The 23,820-nt window shown below is 34.6% G+C and overlaps 1 protein-coding gene across 2 annotated transcripts in view; it reads right to left on the minus strand.

Annotated features, from left to right (window-relative positions):
* Positions 1 to 251: 251 nt before the first annotated feature.
* The window catches only part of TMX3 (thioredoxin related transmembrane protein 3), a 29,275-nt gene continuing 5,706 nt past the window's right edge, over positions 252 to 23,820 (minus strand). The window contains exons 4-16 of one of the 2 annotated variants that reach the window (XM_068193233.1): positions 23,287 to 23,410; positions 20,077 to 20,122; positions 19,017 to 19,097; positions 18,066 to 18,165; positions 17,736 to 17,813; positions 15,417 to 15,483; positions 13,414 to 13,512; positions 11,410 to 11,467; positions 10,645 to 10,698; positions 10,281 to 10,337; positions 6,822 to 6,951; positions 4,582 to 4,650; positions 252 to 3,217 (exon numbers count right to left, since the gene is read on the minus strand). In XM_068193233.1, the coding sequence (XP_068049334.1) occupies positions 2,951 to 3,217; positions 4,582 to 4,650; positions 6,822 to 6,951; positions 10,281 to 10,337; positions 10,645 to 10,698; positions 11,410 to 11,467; positions 13,414 to 13,512; positions 15,417 to 15,483; positions 17,736 to 17,813; positions 18,066 to 18,165; positions 19,017 to 19,097; positions 20,077 to 20,122; positions 23,287 to 23,410 (1,230 nt within the window). In that variant the 3' untranslated portion in view covers positions 252 to 2,950. Of the gene's footprint in view, positions 3,218 to 4,581; positions 4,743 to 6,821; positions 6,952 to 10,280; positions 10,338 to 10,644; positions 10,699 to 11,409; positions 11,468 to 13,413; positions 13,513 to 15,416; positions 15,484 to 17,735; positions 17,814 to 18,065; positions 18,166 to 19,016; positions 19,098 to 20,076; positions 20,123 to 23,286; positions 23,411 to 23,820 lie in introns of those variants that run through there. The other variant, XM_068193243.1, reaches the window with a different exon arrangement.

Raw genomic sequence — 23,820 nt, forward strand, 5'->3', positions numbered from 1 at the left:
TATTTTAAAGTATCTTTTTCAGAAAATCATTTGTGTTACACTGCTAGAGTGCTCACTAAATCACAGATTAGAAAATATAAATTCCTACCTCTAGAGACTATTTTCAAAATCCTGCAGAATGCCAGCTGCATTTCTGTACTGCATGACTGGAGGCCTAAAGTACACTTACAACAAACATCCCAGGAAACAGCCTCCTATACAACATGTAACATCTAAGCTTGACACCGTACATTAATCCAAAGGAAACAGGCTCTTTTAAATCCTTTTTATTACGGAAAAACAAAAGGCTTACACTTGACTTAAAAAAGCAGCATTATTTTATGAATTCAAAGTTATTACAGTGAAGTTGCTTTAAGAAACCTCTAGAGACTGAAGAAAAGAAATAAAATGCCCCTCCTCAGACAGCATTCTAGATTACTTGAGTGACCACCGCAAACACTTTAATTTCACATCACTTCTGACACCCAGAATATGACCCATCCCCCTTTTTTCTCCCCATGACTTGTTCAATGTAGCTGGGGGAAGGATTTGATGAAAACAGCAGTACATTTCAAGTCTAATTTTCAACAGTTCAGTACAAATCTGATAGATATTTGAGTTCAGAAATTACTAACATACAGGCTTTCCTCCTAACTCTAGCTATTAAGTGCTACAGTTTGAACAGATCCCAGTATGACTGTTTCTTTCACAGTATTTATCATTATTCAGGTCCACATCTCGGAATACTTCCCAGCAAGTCAACTGGCTACTATGATTATAAGCACAAACAAAAATAACCACAAAAAAAGAAGGCTCCATGTTGAAACAGTTCTTAGCAGTGTAGCAGAACTCAGGTTTTTTTTTTTTTTCCTTTTCATTACACTCCAGAGAAGGAACAGAACGGCTCCAGTGGCCACTTCAGGTTTTTTTATTAAGTCAAAAGCTGCAGGTTTCCAGCCTGAGCCAACATTAGATATGCAACTGATCTGTACTGAAATCTTAAGAAAAGAGACAAAGAAAACATACTACTGTCTTAATAGTCCTATATTTTGACTCTCAGCACTGAGTTTTGCAGAAGTCCAAAGAAACTTACAAGTTTTTCATTAAGTGATTTTTAAAATTTTTTTTAATAAACAGCTCAGGAGCTCAATACCATTAAAAAATATCCCTTTCTAAACACATTTTTAAGCACCTATTCCTCGTGTATATGCTGAATCTACACCTCTCAAAGGTTCTACCAAAAAAATAAAACCTCAACAAAAAGCAAGAAAACTCAAGTCACTATGTACAACTGGGTATAATAACAAAAAATAAAAAAAGGCAATTCATAGAAAGAAAACAGAGAAAACAAAAAAAGGGGAAAAAACTGTATCAGATACCTGCTACTCAGTGTTCTAAGACCTCACTTATAATCTTTCCTTCAAAAAGGAAAAGGTTTGTATTCATAATCAGACATGGAATTTTTCCAAAAAAAATTTCCTACTCTCTTTACATGCTGTTTATACTGTTTGATAACCAAAATCTTTCAAGTCAGAGATTTACTTAACGTACTCTGTATGGCAACGTGAAGACAGCTGTTACCAAGCTAGTTAAACCGAAGAAACAAGTTACTTTCCCACAGGGAAAAAGAATGCAATACATTTTCCCTGGTTATGATTCTACAGCATCATCAAATTTACTCAAACATAGAACTTGTCTATTTAAGCTTACTCATGGTTACTATTTAAAATTCCTTAATTTAGTGCTACAAACAAAGCAATTTCTTATTTGATCAAGCTGCCTTATAAGGAGGACATAATATTTTGCATTATACAGTAATATACCTTTAAAAAAAAGATAAATAAAAAAAAAACCCAGCATGAAAAAAACCCAGCATGAATAGTTTGAAGCAGAGAAATATAAGTTTTGTTTTTGTGGTACTTTCCATGACATTGATGCCAAAGGCCGCTTTATAGCTTACCACTGGGAGAGTTTTACCCCTGGCCACAAATTAGTCCTTTTTGCAGTCACGGGTTTGTATTAAAAGTGGCTTTTATGATGAAACAGGTAACAAAAATGCTTTATACTGATCAATCTCTATCAATGTTAATATTAAGCTCCATTAACTCCCCCCTTCAGAGTAGGTAACGGTCTCAAACAGAACTACCTATCTCAAAGATAAATAACAATCTCAAGTAAACACTGTAAAATAAATATACACCATTCAAAAAGCTTGTCATTAGAGAGTTCTACAAATGGCCAGAAGGTGTTCATACTGACATCTTCCTTTATCAAGTTGTGCTGCGGATTCAAAGATCTTGCAGATCTTTTGCACTCTAAGTGTGCAAACACTCACAGAAAGTGTTTAACAGGCAATCACGTTCTAAAAGGTTTTTAACATAATTTTCCAATATTTTTAATAAACACTTAGCATATATGGTAGAACGGTCCTCCAGTTCCCAAAAATTTACATTTAATTTGAGAAAATAGAAAAGTTTGTTGTTTTGGTTTTGCTTTCCTTTTCCCATAATGATGTGCAACAGGTAGAACATGTGACTTCTTAGGAAACTTTTAAGTTGTCTTCAGCTATCGGGCCTAAAACACTTTACAGCTCTCTTTCCTCATTTTCAGCTTTAATTTTATATGAATCAGTGCATAGCTGGGCTATATAAGTAGCAGTTCATCACGTATAGTAAGGTCAAGTAACATTATCTCTGTTCTGGAAATGAACAATTCAAAATTCTTACAAAAATGGTATAGAACTGTACCTGAAAATTTCTTCAATTTTAAATTGCTCTTTGTTAATCTACTAAGGACAATTAAGAGAACATCCATTTTTTTTCTGTCAATTTCTGAGAAAATGTGAATACATGCAAGGCAAAACTACCATAATGCAGAAAAACAATCCTCTTTCATGGAGATAACCAATAAATGACAACTGCCAATAAATAAGTCTATTTGGAAATTCTAGAGAATTCTCTTGCTAAACAAGTTAGTCTTTTTTCTTTTCCATAATGTCTTTCTGTTTAAGCTCTCCATCTGAAAGTTCTGTGTATTTTCCATTCTTTTCCTCCTCTTGTTCTTCCTCACTGCCTTCATCTGTGAGCTCTCGATCACCACTTTCTTTTTTAGCTCCCTCATGCTCAAATACCTCTCCCTCTGTATCAGCTGTGCAGATTCCATAACACATGATGCTGATGACCCCCAAGGGTAACCCAAAGAGAAAGCATCCCAGCAGTGGTGAACTCTTGAAAACAGACTGTTGAAATAGAAAGTAAAAACCACTTTCAGTGAATACAGAAAGTTACTGCATTACTTCTCTTATCACTTTGTGTATTTATTCAAAAAACATCCAAAATGAAAATCAGTGTTTTTTACAGGGATCACGGAATCAACTAGGTTGGAGAAGACCTTTCAGATCAAGTCCAACCTGTGACATAACACCACCAATAAGAGCACAGCACTATGTGCCACATCCAGTTTTTTATTAAACACCTCCAGGGATGGAGAACCCCATCACATCCCTAGGCAGCTCATTCCAAAGCTCAATTACCCTTTCTGCCAACAACCTCTTCCTAATGTCCAACCTAAACCTTCCCTGGCACAACTTAAGACTGTGTCCTCTTGTCCTAATGGATGTGTTATTTTGATTTTTCTGCTTGTTTGGTTTGGGTTTTGGATTATTGCTGTTGCTTTGTGGGGTGTTTTATAAGGTTCACTTGCTTTCTTCTGCAAAAATGGCAAGGAGTCCTCAACTTCAACAATTTCTATTAGAAGTTCATAAAAAATTACACAAGTTCAAATATTACAATATTGCATTGGGACAGTTAATGTTTACATGCCAACTGCATATCCCATGCATGTTTTGAAGCTTTAGAAACAATTGTTCTAAGAGAGTTAAAATCCACTTTGAAGAAAAAAGTTTCACCTCTTGTGTCTTGTCAAAAATTAGTCTGCAGAAAAATTCTAGAGAGTTTCCTGTTGAGGAGTAGCTTAATGCACAGGAAGAAGGATTAATGGTTTCAGAAACTGCTGGCTAAACATTTTACTTTCACAGAAGTTTGGACATTCATTTAGAAGCAAGTAAGTTTCAACTTAAATTCACAGCATAGGTTTATTTGCTTGTGTAGGACAAGTGAAGATATGGATTTGTGTACATCATCCTAACAAAATTTTGTTGAGCATAATTAACATATGAGAAAGATAGTAAAAATGTTTGCTTTAAGCTACATTAAGAGTAGTATTTAGTTTGCTTATGCTTTAAGTAATTAAACAAAAAATGAAACATTCCTCAGAACAGTGAAGTCGTACCAGTTTCAGGAAAGGATGTCAAAAGAGTCAAGGAAAAATTCTTGAATTCTCTCTGTTCTGGCCGTTAAAATACATGTCAGGTATACAGAAGAGCAGTGAAAAACAAAGAAACTAAGATATGTTGAATATTTATCTCATATATTATTAAAAAATTTAATCAAGAAGGTAATTTGGCTTATACATATACCAATAACATATACACAATATTTACAATATAAAACAACTCCTTTAAATTATTTTTAAAACCCTCTGAAAGTATTTGTATCCTGATTGACAAGGGCACCATCTAATTCAATGAAAAATAAAACTTACCACTATAGTAGACTTGGCATCATAGATTATTCTCTTGATTCGCTGCAGAAGTCCATCACCACCCTGTGCCTGAAATTTCAAATGGAACCATGTCAAAACTGTTGACACTTTTCAGTTATGATTCCAAAAGTTCATTCTTCAGACCTTGCAATCTTAAGTCCCTTTAGAAGGAAATGAAAAGTAATTATTCTTGTATCTCACGATGCCCACACACTCCAACTTGCCAAGCTTGGACAAAGATTATTCAGTAGTCTCATGAAAAAGTCTCCCACAATTGTTTTAAATCAGTGCCATCTTGGACAATGGGCTGACACTCTCTCTCTTACCATAAAGAAACACTAACAAAAACTACCAACTGTCCCAGTGTAACAATGGTGAAACTGCAGAGCTCTTCTGAACTTTCCTGCAGCTGTTCAACATTCACTTATGGACTACAACAGCACAGTTAGAAACATCTAAGAACTAAGCAAAGAGAAGATATGAATGTGTAATAAATAAAACCTGTGTCAAGCAATGATAGATTATACCTACACTGCCCCCTAATTCAGCAGTGTTCAAAATAACTACATGAACCAGAAGGCAGTCTGTCTGCTGAACAGGAGCAGTTTTCACCTTCCTTGAGTAGCCAGAGAAACATCAGCACATGATCTGACCAAAAACCCCTCAAATAGCAAAAAAAGTCCACAAAGATGAGACAGACTCGCAAAAAAGTTACGTATAGAGTCTTACAAAATAACAATAACATCCAGGTGAATAATCCAACACTTCCCAAGGAAGAGAAGTGGGAAAGCCAGGACTTCTCAAAAATTTCACTGTGGTTCAAAGTCTGCATCCTATTAGCTGTTTACCAGCATACTTACAAGACTCTCATTCCTCAATAGCTGCACAATTTCTTGGTCAGAGAATGCAGCCAAAGTAGTGCAATTTTATGTATACAGACACCTTACACATAGCTTAATTGAAGTCATGTCCTGTATTTTTGTGTTGGACTGAGAAGTGAATTTAGAGTGACCTTTAATCACTCTAGCTGAGATACTGCAAACAAAAGATTTAAAGACCTAAATGACACTATGACAACAAACACGAAGCATCACAAATTATTTTTCTCCAAGCAAAAAAAAAAAAAAAAAAAAAACAAACCAGACAGAAACCAATTACATTTGTTGTTTCAACCAGAAAGATACATACATCAATTAGTATCTAATTGATGTTGACAACTCAATGCACTTAAAAGCCATTAAAAAAGTGAGAACTCAAGAACAAAGAACCACTAAGTTATAGCAATACCCCTCACACTGCAATGGAAAGCATGGCCAGTAAAGTCCTGAAAAGCACATAAATCTACCTACATCATGTTCTACATCAACCAGGCAGATTAAATAACCAACATAAACCCCATATGACAAATATCTTCTGCATTATTTGCCAATACCAACCAATGACCTAAAACTGCTGGCACAAAGTAAAGTGGGATTCAGCTAACACAGGAAGCACTCAATATACAGTTAATTTGGGCTTAAACCAAAGCCAGGCTTCTCCCAGAAGGTTGCCAAATTATTAGCTATCAGCTACCCTTCGTGTCAAAGCCTTCTTTCCCCAGAAGCACAAACAGAAGTTCTGCTCCATGACCTCTTTCTTCATCCACACAACACAGCTTTCTGTTCAACTTACAGTACACTGAGGGAATAAATACTCAAAAAATATACAAGTCATCAATTCCAATTAACTTTTCTGTTTTAACAAAAGACAGCTCTTTGTTAGTTTTAGAGCAGAGAGGAGTAAGCTTGTGTCCGTTTCTATCATTCAAAGCAAGTATAATACTGGTTTTTTGACTCTGAAGTTGTAATTCTTCCAGCTATTTGATTTATTAATTTTCCACCCAAAAGAAAGGGTGCAGTTCAATTATGCACTATCATTCAAAAATTTAAACAAATGCATTAAATGCAAACCAGGAAATGAATAAAAAGCTCTCCATTTACAACTGCACCAGTAAAAGGAATATCAAAAGAAGCTGTCTACCATAATACTATAAACAGAAAAAAGCTTGCTTTGTACAACATGCAACAGCATGACTCCAGAATTTACAATCACATATTCAGTGACAGCATCCGAGACAGTAAGACAGGACAGGAATATTAAACACACACATAACTATCAGAGTAACCAATTTTTTTTCCTTACTTTAGCATCTAAGGAAATAAACACTAACCAATATAATCCAAGCTACTATTAAGACTTACTTCAGCTGTACCATCCAGGATATTGTTAATAAATTGAACCAGGTCTTCTGTGCTCTCAATGTGCCTATCTGGTAGAAAATACTGCTGATTGGAGGTATTCAATACAACAATAGTAGGGATTGTCAAGTCACTGGAAACATAAAACAGATCGTTTATATATTTAAAGAACTACCATTTAAAATATTCCAATTCAAGTAATCCCTACATCATTTCAATAGGGAATATATTAATCTTCACTTAATGTGTGGTCTTCATAGTAATTTTTTAAAAACAAGAAAGCAAGAGAAAAGGTATGGGCATGGTATGGTATGGACATGAATGGTATGGGCACATTTCTCATTAACATAATTTTCCTTCACATCTGTGTCAGTGACACTATTGAAGCTTACAGCATTTTACATACCCAGAGCAACTACAAATCAGGTACCTTATGACTTTCCAAATAGCAGCTTTGTATACTAAATGCATTAAGTATTTAAATTCACAAAAGCAGAAGTGCAACTCAAAAATTTAATTCCACACAACCACTGTCTAACTGATCACCTTTATCAATCAACTTCTGCTGGTCAAGTCAAAATAATAAACCATGCCAAGCATAGCTTTTCTACAACTCTTTTAGATATGGTTTATGAGAAACAGTTTTGAAAGAATTATTACTCAGCAGTTAACCTTCATGTCCATGTGCACATACATCATAATGGGAAAGAAAAAAAAAGTTAGAAATTTTCTGTGGACACAAAGCAGTTTAATCTTCTGTTTGTTGTAGCACTAAATTCAAAATGAGATCGCGTTTAAGAATTTTTAATATTGCAAAAGTACATTGTTCAAAAAGAAAGATTTAAATATATTAAACAAGTTTTAAATCTCCTGTAATCTTTATCAATTTTCTACAGTTCTGTCAGTAATGAATTCAAGTACTTCCTTCACAGCAGAAGTAATGCAAACCTTGTTTTTCTATGCTTTCACCCTTGCCTAATGCGTCCTATCCATGTACTTTTGTAAAACTGATTATGATTTCAGCCTTATCTGTGGCAATCAATTCATAGTAAATTATTTAATTTACTCAAGATGCCCATTTTTCTTTGGAGTCACTGAAATTATCCTAAATTTTCTCTCACATTTTAGGTGGGGCTTTTGGTTTTGATTTTAATTCAAACGCAAACCTCAAAGTGAAAAAGTTTAATAATATATGACAATTTTCTGAACTTCCAGAAAGCTGAATACATAAAGATTTTAAGGTGCAGACTCTCTTCCCAGAACTGAAGCTGAAAGCATAGTGACACCTCAAAAAACCTAAGGGCAACTACAGGGATAACAAAATAATGCCATCCTTTAAATGGAACTTTAGAAAAAACAACCAAATAACACAACTTTGTACACTAAGCAACCTGCCATATAAGAGTCAATAAACATAACATTTCCCCTTGAATTTTTTTTTCTTTTCTTACTAGGGACAAAGAAGAGATCTAAGTAGAAGGCACTCAAACTAAGTCACTGTTTTTGCAATCATCTGGTAACAAGTTCCTAATTCCTGCCAAAATATGTCCTTCCAGCAAAATAGAACAAGTTTTATTAATTACATGCAGTGTTTCTGTTGCATTTAACAGTCTGGTAACTGATGTCTAGAAGGTGGTTGTAGAGCAGCTGTAAGGTAACCTCCATACACAGATTATTTATGCTATACAAAAGTTCACAAAAGCACATTAAATGTGTTACTTTCCAAGAGCAGAGCAGAGTTCTACATACACCAATAGATGAGAGTGATATTATACACCTTAGCTTATAAAAAGTTGTATTTTTGCTTTCAGTAAAATACTGAAAAGCATTTTTAAGTAAAATTTTAGGTAAAATTGTGTATTTTAATTAAAATACATAATATTCCTATTTCTTCTTTTGTGCCTGGTTTTAAATGTACCATTTCTAATCCAACATAAGCATGTTCATAAGGCTGAAAAGACAGAATAATTGTAATGCCTACTAATGGAGTTACAGTCAGGTTCATAAATGTACATTTGTCAAGGTCTTATTCTATCCCCAGAAATCATACAATATTTTGTCCTTTGTAAAGAAAAAGAATTTGTTCCTATGTGCATCTAGCACAGTAAAAAGTGTTTTGTGATACATTTCTCATTTTCAGATTTTTTCTATTTCTACTTGCTGCCACCTGGTGACAAACTGAAGCAGTTGCAATACTTTTTTTTTTTTAACTCGAATTATTCATGTAGCCACATGAAGAGTTACTACTTTGAACATAATTTGCTGCATTCCTTTGCAAATTCTTACTCATCCTTGAAAGGTATACACTGGGTTTACAAAATAATTAAAAGCTGATGAGTACTTAAACCAGATCTTTCCATATATTACAAATAATAAAATCAGGCATTTTGCAGATTCAGTTAAATAAACCAGCTGAACAGACCTTGCCACTAGATCACTACCATTCCAAGTGGCAGTTCTATCTTCTTTCCCTTCATTTCCTTCCTCCCAGGTATCTCATTTCCCTCCCCTACTTCTATGCACATCCGTGCTGGTACTCGGCAGAGTAGAAGGGAACAACACTGTTGAATCAGCACAATAACTTCCCTACTTGCCCAAACAAAAAACCAAACACTTTTCTGACAGGTAAACAGGATGAAAGAGCTCAGCAGACAGATATAAGAGCCTGCACAGGAGAAGCAATTAAGCAAGAGAGGAAGTTCTCACTTTTGGAAATTATAAAGCACTAGTTCAATCAAACCACATAATTTCAATGGAGAGACGGTTTTAAATCAGGTGTTAATCTACAGACATTCTACAAAAATACCAACCTTGTGCTTTTGGGTCCATATTAAGCTCCTAGAATTTTTAGGGGGCATGAACACATGCTTAATTAATGTTTTGATCCCTGAGAAATGGATTTGGAAAACTTATAATACTGACTCCTGGTTTTCCCTTCTTTCAGACCTCCAAAGGCCAGAGGAGAAGCAGTAATTAACTACAAATGCCAAGCAACTCAACTCTCTAATAATGCATTTTTTAGAAAAGGATCATAGTAATGGCAACTGTCAAGCATCTTGTTAAATCACTTATATATTTCAAAATATACCATGTACATATCAAATGCAGACAGCATCTTCCATGCATTCTATGCTTCTCTGCTGAAGTGCATTTCTATGCATGTCATAAAAATACGTAAAGAATAAAAGTCTCACAACTCTGACAGTAATTTAACAAAGTAGATCTAAAAGATAAACTTTGTCAATCAGCATTATCAGTAAGCCAAACATCTAACATTAAATTATATATTTATACAGTTTAATTTAACAAGTAATTGATACTATGGTACATGCTGAATTCTGATGACAGTGTTTTTTTCTTAAGTCATGAAAGGCAAGAACTTTTTCTAAGATTATTTTAAATTAAATACATTTGTTAACAAATACAACCAAAGAAAGAATATTCAAATAAGAATTTACTTACTCCATTAGTAAACTATTAATGTAATCATTTCCATCCATATGGCCAAACTGGAAATCCCTAAAAGAGAAGCAGTTAAAAATAAAATTATGAAAAAGAAAGCATAATAATGGGTTTCAGCAAAAGTTCATCATTAAATATTTTTCCTATAACTGAAAATGAGAGCACACTCAGAAATGTAATTCAAAAAAAGTGATCATCTAGAACACAGCATTATGAAACACAGTCAGTTAATTAAATGGTCCAATTAAATATCAGTATAAAAACATAAAAGCACGCACTGTAACGTTTTTCACTTAGGAAAAGAAAGTGACTGCTGTCATAAAAAGATTAATGCAGAAGTCCAATTAAAACATCAGAGTCCTACCTGTGAAAGTGATCCCGATAATCTCTGGCAACTTCCTGAATAATAGACTTTAATCTGAAAGGAAAAAAAATTGGCATGGATATCCAGTATAAACTCCTTCTAAATACAAACAACAAATATTGAGATTTCTCCAGTAAGCAGTAATTTGTACATCATCAGCAAAAAGGACTATAGAAAAACACCTTGTCCATCTTGCTTAGCTCCTAAAGGTTGAAAATAGCATACACAGTACTTGAACAGTATTTTTTTAGTCTGTATATGCAACCAGAAAGGGACAAGGGCCTTGTTCCTCTCAGCCTCTTCGGCAAACTCCAACCCCAACAAAAACATATCTTGTTTAAAGTTCCACAGACAACTAATATATAAGCATCACTAGCTTAATTTTTCATGTGAGGGAACTGAAGTACAGTCATTTGTTTAAAGTCACTGAGTTCATCTCAAAGTCATCTGACCTCAAGCATTTTTGTCTTTGTTTAAAAGGTGACACAATAGGTTTTAAAAGCTATGAGATCACCATTTGCTCCTGTGATCTCATTAACAAATGGCAGAAGAGTGATACAGGAACTCCCTCCATCTCAGTGAACTCACATGTGCTTCAACTGAGCCATAAATTAAGTAAATTTAGTACACTAAGTCAGAAATTAAAGAACGTTCACAAGTTAAACCCACTCAACCTATATTTCTCAATATTTAAGAAACTTCAAAATATGCCTATGTTATACCAGCACATTTCTCCCATAGTGTCACCAATACTCAATTCTGTACCTGGTATGTTCCACTGAAGAGTTTTTATCATCAATGACTGCAATAGCCACAAGTTTTCCTAAAATAAGGAATAAAATTCTTGAAACCATTTAAAAAGAAACAATGGGAAATACGTCAACTTAGAAGATCAGGTACTCTCCAGGGACAGGAATTGTTTTGTAAGTATAAACCAGACTCACAGACTCACACAAAGAGCCCCTTCAAGCTGACCAAGTTGTGGTCTTGAAGCTACTGAAAATAAATTAAGATGAAGCCCAATGCCACACCACTAGCATTGCATGAAAAGCCTATTTATAAAAGAAGTTAAAAGGGAGAAAATGCAGATAAAAATTAATTTCCTACTCAGGCTACATATTTACATACACCTAAATATGAGGCTATGGAGACCTGCATCATATAGCAGCAATTAGAAACTGATTATAAGTGATTACATCACTATTGTATGAATTTAATAACAATTATTTTTCATACTGTTGTGAGCATTATGGAAAAAAAAAAAAAAAGGAAAATTTACTGGCAGAGCCCAGATTTCATGATATCAGAAACACAATTTAGTTCATAGACCTCTGTCAGAAGAGCTTAAAGGTCAACACCACAATATACTGACCTCTTCAAGATTTACTTTGTGAAGTTTTTCTGATTAAAAGAAAAATAAAAAACTCCAAACCTAAAGAGTGCTATGGTCAATCAGATAAAATTATGTTTAAAAAGCTGGCCAAGTTTCTCCAGATCAAGCACCTGCAGTTAGGAAAGCAGATCTATTAACAGTACAGTCATCAACCAGATTAATCCAAGGCTCCAGAAGGCTGATTTTCCAGTTCTCTCCAGATGCCACAATTCACTCAAAATCCTCCCCACCAAGCCAACCAATTGCTCAGTTCCTACCTATCACCAAGCCACAGTAAGCATTTCCCTCAAAAATAAAAAGTCACTCTTGTTCAATACTGAAGGGTTTTAAGGGGAACACCTATGATTTATTCCCATACTTCCTTGTGAAATAGCAATAGCTTCTCCCCATCCCACTTCTTGCATACATCAATTCTCACTTTTTCCTCATTTCTTTCCACTCTAAGACACTACCTAATAAATAACCAGTAGACAGCTAATGACCTTTTAGACTATAAAAGGTGATGTAAATAAATTCCAGGTACTACGTATTAATACATAAAGCTCTTTAAAGTAAATTATGGTTTCTCCAGAAAGTTTTTTTGGGTTTTTTTTGTTATTTGAGGAATTGTTAGTCAAAAATGTAACAGGAAGAAATGTGCTACATTTAAACAACTTGCAACAGCATTTCTGTAAATAACCATTCAAAATGTAACAATATTAGCTTCATAAACATGTGAGAACATGTGAGAACATAGATGCTTCATATTCTTTAAAACCTGAAAGAACTCAGTGTTGATTGAATGTAAGTATTTTGAAATGGAATATAGATGATAAGATGTCCTAAGAGTATGTATATACCTTAAGAGCAGTACAAGGCATTTGCCTTTTTCAGCAGTCACCTGGCTGCAAAACTTTCATTTGGCCTGCAGAACTTTTGCTAAAGAAAAGCTGAAGTTTTCTGGGACAAGTCCACTTCAATGCATGCTCCTGTCCCTTTCTTGCCACATCTATTTCAAAGATAGCAAAATTCACTAGATGTAAGATACCAGGACAATCCATATTTGATACTTCTAAATCTAGTTTTAAAATTCCCTGCATGGATTCCAAGAGGTAATATGCAACTTATGCAAAATGTAAGGTGCTCTTAAAAGTCCTACTAATTTTTGTGACTACCACAGGATTAGGCATACTAAATTGTGAGGAATTGACTAGTGTAGACCGTGCTTGAAAATTCTAGTCACATGTCAGTCCTACATCAACAAAATACTGTCACTATCAGCTCTAACCTGATATTGATTAATTTCTAAAGTTTAAAAACATGTTCTTGGTACTTTTTAAATTTTTCTTACTGTTTAGTACACAATGTCGAAGAGTTTAGCAGTAGCATCTTCTCACCTGTATCTCCAAGTTCATAAAGTGTAAAGCCATCTACATGAAGGTAACCTTGAAATCTTTCTCTGTTTATCCAGGATGACAAATCACCATCTTCATACTCTGACATTAAAAAAAAAAAACAGGAAAAAAACCATTTTTTTAAGAGGTGGGGCATCAGATTTACTATTTCGATACTACTGAGGCAACCACTATTTTTTCTCCTTTTTTCCTTTTAATCTTGTTAGACAAATTATGACACTTTTACGGGCATTTTAAGTTTTAAAACTTCTAAAGCTATTTTCAATTGTTGAACAAAAAGTGTATTATAGAAAATCATGAAAAGTTGATTTGATGATTTTATTTTCCAAATCAAGGATAAACAATGCTATATTAGAAGCTGTGACCCAGTGCAGAAAGGGACAGGTTCAAACCCTGCTTTTAAAGGGGTATGTGTACATAACTCGTCAAGTTTCAAAGATCTAAAAATACAGGAAGTAGTATTTGTGAGAGTCATTAAATGAAACAGAAACATCAAGAAAAAGCAGATGCATTAAACAGCACTGTGAATGTAAATGAACAAACAATCATGTATGACTGACAGTTATACTGAAGGCTAGTTTAAGATACTAGATGTTTTAATCTATTAAAAATTAAATTCTAATACATACCATAAATTAGATCTAAATCACAAGTAAAAAAGAAAGACATATGCTGCATTTTATGTGAATAAATGCACAATAAATTATTTGTCTTAAATCCTATTGTAGAGACCGAAGTATCAATAATTTCAGATTAACAATTATCTGCTGTAAGGTAGTAGCAAGCAATTCCAAGCATAAAGCATCCCATGGATCTGCAACCATTTCCCCCACTACAGAGAAGGAAAAAACCCAAACCAAAACACTAGACAAGGTCAGAGCACTGAAGTGCATTTTGCTCTTTTTCCTCATAGAGAGCTCTTCAAATTTCTGTCAGTCGTAACGGTCGCACATAAAACTTTATTCAATCTCTTAAACTGAGTCTTCATGATTTGTTTGACTTCCAATAATGTTTCTGGTACATTATGAAAAGTAAAATTTTTACAAAGTACATTAAAAGCCTGAATTATTACAGTTTTTGCATTTGTTTTAGAATGTGTGGGAAAAGCAAGCAGGCCACACAGCAAAAGAAGTTTTTCTCTGACAAGCTTTCCTTCTCTCAAACTGCTAAAAAACATCAAAAAAATGCAAATCACAGAGGCTATAGAGTGAATTTTTATCTGGAGGCAACAAACTGAAGAGGATCCATCCATCCATTCTATGAGGTCACAAAGAATATTACTTATCCCAAGAAATTAAACCTGCCGAATAATCTTCTGAGTGATGTGTTTTCAACTTAAAGTGAAAACTTGCATTTGAAACAACCCAGATCAAGAGCAGATGCTCTTGCAAATAAGCCCAGGCTATGCAATGTAACTATGAGTATGTGTACGTGCTTCTGACATGCCTTATGGTGCAGTCTGAGTACAATGTAATACTTCTATATGGATATGCACACATATTACAGATACACACTTTTACAGCAGTGGCAGGTGTACTGGCGTTATGTACTGCATATATACACTGCAGAAATAGCAGTGTTATAAAACACTGTTAGTTTCAGGTGGCTGTTCTACAGCTTACACACTGAATAAGCTAGTTAAAGTAGTCCATGTGTATGATGAATTTGCACAGTGAGCGAAGAAGTAACTTAGTTCTAAGTACGTTGATGCAGGCAAAACCGTAATATTGGAAGCTACATCTTACCGAAAACACAAAGGAAACGTCATCACTTCTACTTCAGTACTGCTAAACCAAATTCCTTGCATTTTGTTGCAGAAAAACAAATAATTTTTTCTCTTTTCCTTCATGAAGGAGCTGCTAGTTATCCTAAAACTGGGGAATTTCCAAGCATCCCTACACACCCTTCAAAAAAACCCTATTCCTTCAGTTTCTCCATATATGCTTTAAATATCTTGTCTTGAGGTAATGTCCACTTTTACTTACCATCATAAACAAAGTAAGTTCCATCTTTGAAGACCATAACAGCAGGCAATTCAGGCAATGTCACGTACTGAAAGAGTCAGGTTTCAATTAATCCATGGAAGATTAATGGATTTTTAAACAAAAAAAAAAAAATCTGAAAACATGTAAATGTAGTTCATGGGGAAAATCTCTAAGGACACCTAAATACTTTCTGTCTACATAAGTAAGATAAATTTATCAGCTTCTGTATATTAAAAGCAACACAACATAAATACATTTTTGAGGGGGTGGATCTCACAAAGCGTAAAATAAATGGGATTTTTACTGGTATCTGCAGTAGCATGATGAACAGTTTATGGATTGGACGTGGACTTTAGATAGGAAATTGTAACTTGAGGGTTTTATCAATCATGCTCTCAGTTCCCAATTTGTGCTGCTGTCAGCATACCTGTCATAGTGCTACTTCTACTAAATGGACACTCAAATTTGCAGAGTAAAATTGTACCACCGGTAACTTGTGCCATTAAATCTGGGCTATTTCCTGTGCTTCAGACTGATAGGAATATAAAGCAACAGCTTTAGCACACAGGGCTGCAAACAGACCTAATTTTGACAACTAACAAAAGCCTGTAGTAACATGCTAGACATGATATTTAAGATGGTCAACAACATACTAAAAAACAAACTGTAGAACCTTTCTTCTTAAAACTCAAAACAATTTTATGCAGCTCATGTTTTTAGTGAACTGCCACAGAAAAAATACTTCATCTACTTCTTTCAGCTTGCTAGCATTCTAAGCTAAAATTTTAACAGCATTTGTGGTTAAGAAAGAACTGCACCATAAACTAAGTTTTGATCATGTCATCTGAATTGTCTGATTTATCGATGTTTTGGAAAGGTAAAATTTCCAAAGCATAATTTCCAAATGGCATGCCTTCTATCATTCTGCACTAACTTTCTTGTAAAAGCAGTAGTTTATAATATAATAGCTGATATGAACAAGCAGGAAGGTAGTCCCAGATGATGCACTGTTCTCTTACTTGCCCAAAACATAATTTAACATCTTTGAAGGACAAATCAATCTGTGTACAGCTTAAAGCTTGCAAAAGATGCCTGAAGCTTGGAATAATATTACCTCAGGTGATGAAACAAAGCGTAACAGTGAACCCTGTAATGCAAAGGCTCATTACAACTCACAACCAGAAATTTCTGAGTATTTTTACTTCTCTCCATAGAATACTGAATACCATCACTACTTCAGCTTAAATGACACTGGTGGAAAATTACCTTCTGCAGGAAAAAAAAAAAAAGCTCACTGCTTACATCAGTGTGATCACAGAATCTCAAAGACTTCCAGCCTTTTTTACTCTTCAGACTGCACAACTGAACAGTACTTTTCTTGCTCAGCTGAAGATGAAGTGCAAATACCAATATTTAAATTAAGGTAGTTTTTGATACAAGACTTCTGGAGAACTAAGAATACACTACTTATAATGAGGCCAGTTCTTATAATGAGGCCAGTTCTACTTATGGTGCTGTAAAATGCAGCTGCCTTAAAAAAAAAAAACCCACAAAACAACAAACCAAATGATGCTAGTTCTCACTCCATTAATCACCAACTAACTTCAGAATCACATGTTCGTAGGCATGGGGCAGACTTAGGTCCCACTTGGAGATAACAATAAATGAAAAAGTCTTTTAATTTTGCTACAACAAGTAAGCCAGAATGCTTAGACTCACTACAGTAGCATCAATTTCTTCCACCCTTGTGATGAACTGTAAATTTCCTTGTCACGGAATCCTCAAATAAAAGCCACAATAGAATTCTGCAGCCAGTGGTCCGGATTGGCTAATCCCCAGGCAGATAATTGTGTTGATCGGCTGTATTGTACAAGATGAAAATAATTTACCTCTTCACTTACTTCTGATTACTAGGGTACCAGTAGTAATTAATGCTACAAACCCCCTAATGCTTTTAAAGTGTTTGGTGAAAGGACTGCTGGGAGCAACAGGAGTTTTGCATTGGCTAAAAATCCAGGTATCTACTTTCTTGAACAAGTTGTGTAGCCCACATTGAGTTCTGCTCCTCCTCTGATTAATTTTATTAATATGACTGAACAAGTAATTTGGCCAAAACAAAGCAATGACAGACTGAAATTTGGGATGTATTCTTTCCCAACATAGACTCAAACATTACATGTTTCAGTGTAATTTCTCAGATATCTACCAAAGCCAAACATACTGTAAGAAGCCACCTCTGTGCCATCGAAACTGCAAAATTACATAGATGAGGAGAAAAATGCCATTTCTGAGGAAGCAGTAGGAATGGAAACAGCTTACCTCAGGCAGCACATCTTCTGAGGCAGAAAAAAAGTATGTATAAACTATTAGTTCTGAAGCAACCTCAATGTATTTTTCCTGAAAAAATACAAACAACATTTTTTTAATTTCTGAACTTTCAGTATGCGTCAAACAAAAGCTCTGTCACATACCTAATCTTCAAAGAGCAACTTGAAAACATGCTTATAGGATAAGGTTGCAAAAGCACTTTAATAATTGCAAAAAACCCCAAGAATTTGTTACAAGCATGCACTTCAGTCTTTTGAAAGATTTTTAAAATTACTCCCTAAAAAGCCAAAAGAAATAACTTTGATTAATCAAGCTTCAAACCTTTAAAGGAGATTCACCACCAACATATACAAAAAGTACACGATGTCTCTTTTGCACATGCTCAAACATATGCTGGCTAGGAAGTGGTCTGATGAGAGGTCTGGAAAGGGAAACAAAGACATAGAAAAATCTCAGTTTGTGCACTCTCCAAAACCCAAACAAATAAAAATTCACAAGAAAATGTCAAAAAGTTTTTTGTGCTGTTTTTCAAAAAATAAATTCCAAAATGCGAATTAATTTAGTTTTTCAAGTTATTATTTCTTTTATATTAAAAGAAAAAAAGAACATTCCCACCCCCCCCCCCCCCCTCCTCCACCAAATAACATGTTATGTCTATCAAATAGCACATAAATAGGAAATTCAGACCTTACTACAAAATGCTCCTACAATGTAAACACGCATGCCTTTTACAGGTCACTTTGGACCTCAAAGATCATCTGGTCCAACCCCGCCACCATGAGCAGGGACATCTTTCACCAGATCAGATTCCTCAGAGCCCCACTCAAACTGGCCTTGAACACTTCCAGAGATGCAGCATCCAAACTTCTCTGGGCAACCGATTCCAGTATCTTATCACCCTCACAGTAGAGAATTTATTCCTAATACTTTTTCTAAACCTATCCTCCTTCTGTTTAAAACCATTTCCCCTTACCTAGTACAGACCTTGATAAAAACTCTCTGTATTTCTTAGAAGATCTCTTTATACAGTGGAAGACCACAATAAGGTCTCCATCTGAGAGAGACAATTCTGAATGTAAGCACAACAGCCAGGAAATGTGGCCTTAGAAATAAATAATCTTAACTCAGCACCTGTCTCCCATGCAGCCACACACATAGTACATACAGTTTTTGACTTCAATATCTTGTTGTTTTTAAAAAAGTCTTGGCCCACCTCAAAGTTCCACATAAGTTTGAATCAGCAGAGCCAGTCTCTGAGAACAGTATACTTACCCTGCCACTCTATTAGCAAATTCAATTATATCATCTTTGGTTCTAGGTCCTCTGTAGTTATATGCCAAGTCACCTTTCAAGCTAGATAAATAGAAAGACAAAAAAAGAACAGAAAAGCAATCATCTAAACTACATTCGTACATATAAAATTTCTCAATCTTCACATGTTTACTACAGTCACCCTTCAGCAAGTAATAAGCCAAAGAAGTGATCAGCACAATATAAAACTCAATAATACAATACAATGGAATTATGGAATCAAAGCTTATTTACACAGTATGTGATTTACTGACTTGTTGAAATACTTAAAATTCTTTTACAATTCTTTTTTCTAGTGTACAGTGGTCATTTACTTTGTAAGCATACAGATAATTTAGAATAATTGTTTATGACCATATTTAAATGGTCCCTAAAATGACGAAACACGCCACACTCAAACCAAACCCAACACACTCAATGTTTATACTACTCAGGGATTAGTCCTTGTAAAAGGAAAGCATTTAAACTTCTTTAATGCTTTTTTTATAATTGAAATGTATCAAATAATCTGCAAAACCTTTCAAATTTACGTATTAAGCTTCAGTGAAGTGTTGGTCACCTTACGGTATTCTGCTGAGAGGGGCTGTAGCACGCTTGCATTAGCAAAGTATTCAAGTAAGTTTTACTAATTCTAACAGGCTTTCTTTGAATCCATAGAGGTTTAGGAAATTCAGAGGAATTTTCAATACCTCCATATGGCATGAAAATTATCAAGCTTAAAGATTATTAATCTTATATTATCAAAATTATCAAGATGAACATCTCTGCTTTTTTTTTTTTTGAGAAAACTAGCTTGACAAGATTTATTATCACCTATTAGGAATACTGTTTGCTTAAACAATAATCTGCTAAAATCCCCAGTATGTCCACAGTAAAAAGTACTCAAAACCATTGAGTATTTAACATTACATTGTACTGGACTATACATTACATGGGTTTGAGACTTCTAAATGGATACGGCTATTTTTAATTTTTTGTCATGAAACCATTGATAGACATTAAATAGGAAGGATCAACTTACAGCTTAATTGTTGGATAGCCTCTCACTCCAAATTCAGATGCAATACCTAAAAGAAATGCGTTAATGCCAAAGTGAACCAAGACTTTTTTTCCTCCTACCTTAATCTTGAAACATGTCTTACTATTCAAGCCACATAAACCAATGAAAAAACTATCACTTAGCTCAATATCAATTACTTTACTTGCTTTCAAGGTAAAGCTTGCAGTTATTAAGATACATCATTAAATTCTGGACTTCTTTCAGAGGTGCTGCAGGGTCCCAGGATAGCCTCCCAGTTCATATGCCACAATTCAAAAGTCATGAGAATCCTCTGGACAGACATGCTTGGTCTGCTTTCACTAAAAGTAGCATGCATTGAATATGCACATTGACTGAAAATATAAGAGGTAAAAAATTAGACTTTGAGGATGAAGAGCTGTAAATACTAATGCTTGAAAAAAAACAGAAGACAACTATTCATGTGCTAGAGTAATGGCTAACGAGAAGTGCAACATCATACTGCAGTTATTACAAAAACATTTTAAAATCATATTCCGCACAAGTAAATGTCTACTACCACAAACCTTACCAGAAGTAGGCACATTCTAAGCAGATACTTACCTGCTACTTACTGAAGTGGTTAAAAGTAAGACAACTGCATAACTTTTTCCCTCACCTCAGATCTGTTTAAAAACTTCTATCTTGCTCCCCCCAACTGGAGGAGTACAATTTGCAACCACCCTTCCACTTGTGAACATAGCAACTGCCACCTGAAACTGTATTTTCCAGCAAATTTAGTTTTTTTCTGAAAATTAAACTACACACAGTCTCAAAAAAGGATCAAGTCTAAAACTGTGGCAATACTTGTGCAATTCCCTGTTGAGTAACAATCCCCGCACTCCAAAAGCACTTAGAATCAATGCTTGTTACAAAACCACTCTGAAGCTACCAACAACGTGCCACAGCAAGCAGATATTGGATGTCTTGTGTGCAAAGAGTTTAGAAATTGACCCTTAGCTTGTTCACCTGGATCAGGTGCAAGTACCTTATTGCACAGTACTACAAATAAAACTAGCAGCTCACCTACAGGCATCTAATCAAAGACAACTGTTCTAAGAAATACACATATGAGAATCAATTTGAATCTGATCCTTTTCTTTTACAGCTCTACTACAAAGAACTACAATGTATTAAAATGTGTATTAGAACACTCAATTACAAGAGCGGTTGACAGATTATTTCCCCTTGTACAGCTCTTCTGTGTGCTTAGGAGAACTAGGAGAGACATATTTAATACTTCTTTAAAACATTCCAGCCATGGGGATTACCAAAATTCTCTCATCTTCATGGAAATTAATTACATCATCACCTCTACTTCTTGATAGGAAGAATACAGTAAAGGCAAATAGCAGCAATTGTGCCAGCCCTAGGTGTGATGTATTTCTACTCTGCTCACACACAGTGGACTCCTGTGGCTAAACCCCCTGAAAATTCAACTGATACCACAGCAGGTGACTGCTCTGTTGATGCAAGAGCTGTATCCTCATTCCACAGAGCTACCAGAGGCAACATTTACTAGTGATTTATATGTTCACCTGTGATCTCAGCTCTCTGACAACAAGCTTCCCAAAGTTCAGCTCTTTCACACTACTTCATATTCCTATTATAAACACAAACCATGCAGAGCAAACCACTCACGTTCCTTCCTAGTGACATGTACACATAACAGCTGCATTTCCTTCTGGTATTTTCAAGACTGAACTACTTTGATTTCAGAGACTCTTTAGATTGCAAAGGTATTAATCAGAGTTGACTTGAGTTTTTCATATTCATATGTAAAATTTCCACTTTCGAAATGAAAGTATAAAAGTATTTCAAAAGATTTATCAGACACTATGAAATTAGTAGCAAATCTGAGAAGATAAATTTTTCCAGGCCACAAAGGAATCCTTGCAGCTTTTAGTGATTTTTATATAAGTAAAAATTAATTATATCACAAAAACATAGTACCAATTGTGTTCCAGGTATAAAGCACAAGATTTCAGTAACAGGATGACAAATACAAATATTTCAGGGTAAGAGTTCATACAATTCATATGATTTAGAATTTTATATACATGACTGGTAAGTCAGAGAACCATGAAATGCATTCCCAGTTTTAAAATTACCTGGTTTCATGAACTTGAAACTTCTAATTCTCCAGACTTACTTTTCTACAGAAAATAAGTATGTTTAAGATGAAACATGAAGTCATATTTATTTGGTTTTACAGAAAAAGATATATATAATAAATTGGTCTTTGAGACAAAACCATTTTAATCTCAAAATACCAAACTCTTCTATATCTAAGCACTGGAAAAACTGGAATACCACTGAGAAAAGTATTCTGTATAACATTTTAGGCAAACACAACAAACCTGAATAATCCGATTTAATGGATATTAACTAAAAACATTACAGGTATTTACAAAATTTTATTATGTGTAGATCTCACTTGGGCTCCACACCTCCCTACACCTTATCTTTTAAATATCCTCCTGGTTCAACATAGAATTAAGGAAATTGACAATAAAGAAGCACACAAACACAAAGGAAGTACTGTTAAGCATTCAACAATCCTCTCAGTCTACCCAAACCACTTCTCTGAGAAACAAAGGTTTGGGGTTTTCTCTGAAAAGGTCGATATATATGAAAGGCATCAGCAAACAAAAAAGCACTGAAAGCACTGAATTTGGTTCTTTGAGAAGACATTTACTGAGAAACAAGGGAAGAAATCAGCTGAGTAGTGATCACTGATATAATGAGTTCAGTTATTTCAGCAGGCTTAGTGTAAGAGTTTCAGGACCGATTACCTGAAATGAGTAAGAAAAAGAACACAGGCACTCCTCCAGCAGTAACAGAAGGAACCTAAAACTGGATGCTCTCCAGAGACACACCACATAAAAATGCTTATATAACAGTACTCTAAGAGGCATATCAAAAGCAGATCTTCGAAAAGCTTTTACCTTCCATTTATCAGGAAGAACTCCCTACTCAAGCATAAACAAATGCAATAAAAAGCACATACTACAGAAAGTTGTCACTTTTAGAAAAAAAAATAATCAGGAAATTTTTCTACAATTACTATTTGCATAGTTGTGCTATGACACAGAAGATCAACTGCAAGAAAAAAAAATAGTAGTTCCAAAACAGAGGCTGTGATGAAATTACCCCTAAACAAACCATACTTACTAGAAAACGAAGTTGCATCCATCTTCCCAACTTTTACTGGAGAACCCATGTTTCTCATTTCTATGCCTACTTCATTCCACACAGGCTCTAGTTTCTTACAGTGGCCACACCAAGGTGCATAAAACTGAGAAGCAAATACATTTAACAAAAAAATAGTTTAGTAGAAATTGATTCTACAATTAACCCTTAAATCATTAGCAAGATTTATTTTCCAGTCATGGTACTCCTTATGCCTTAATAAAATTGCAAGTTAGTTACAAGGTTAGCATGACAAGCAGCATTTATGATTTAGTCCTACTTTTAATATGAAAGCACAAGTTTGAAAAAAATACATTAAATTGCTGCACTATTATATGATTTCTTATTTAGGAATAGACTGCATGGTAACTTTTTTTTTTGAAAGGTAAAAGTTCATATAAACAATCTATCCAGAAATATGAATTCATCAACAGGCAGAAGATATCAATGTTTTGGTATAACAAGATAAGGTCACAATTTAACAAAAGCTGGATTTTGTTTTGCTATACACTGCTG

Source organism: Anomalospiza imberbis, chromosome 1, assembly GCF_031753505.1.
Source record: "Anomalospiza imberbis isolate Cuckoo-Finch-1a 21T00152 chromosome 1, ASM3175350v1, whole genome shotgun sequence".
In the NCBI taxonomy this organism is placed as follows: domain Eukaryota; kingdom Metazoa; phylum Chordata; class Aves; order Passeriformes; family Viduidae; genus Anomalospiza; species Anomalospiza imberbis.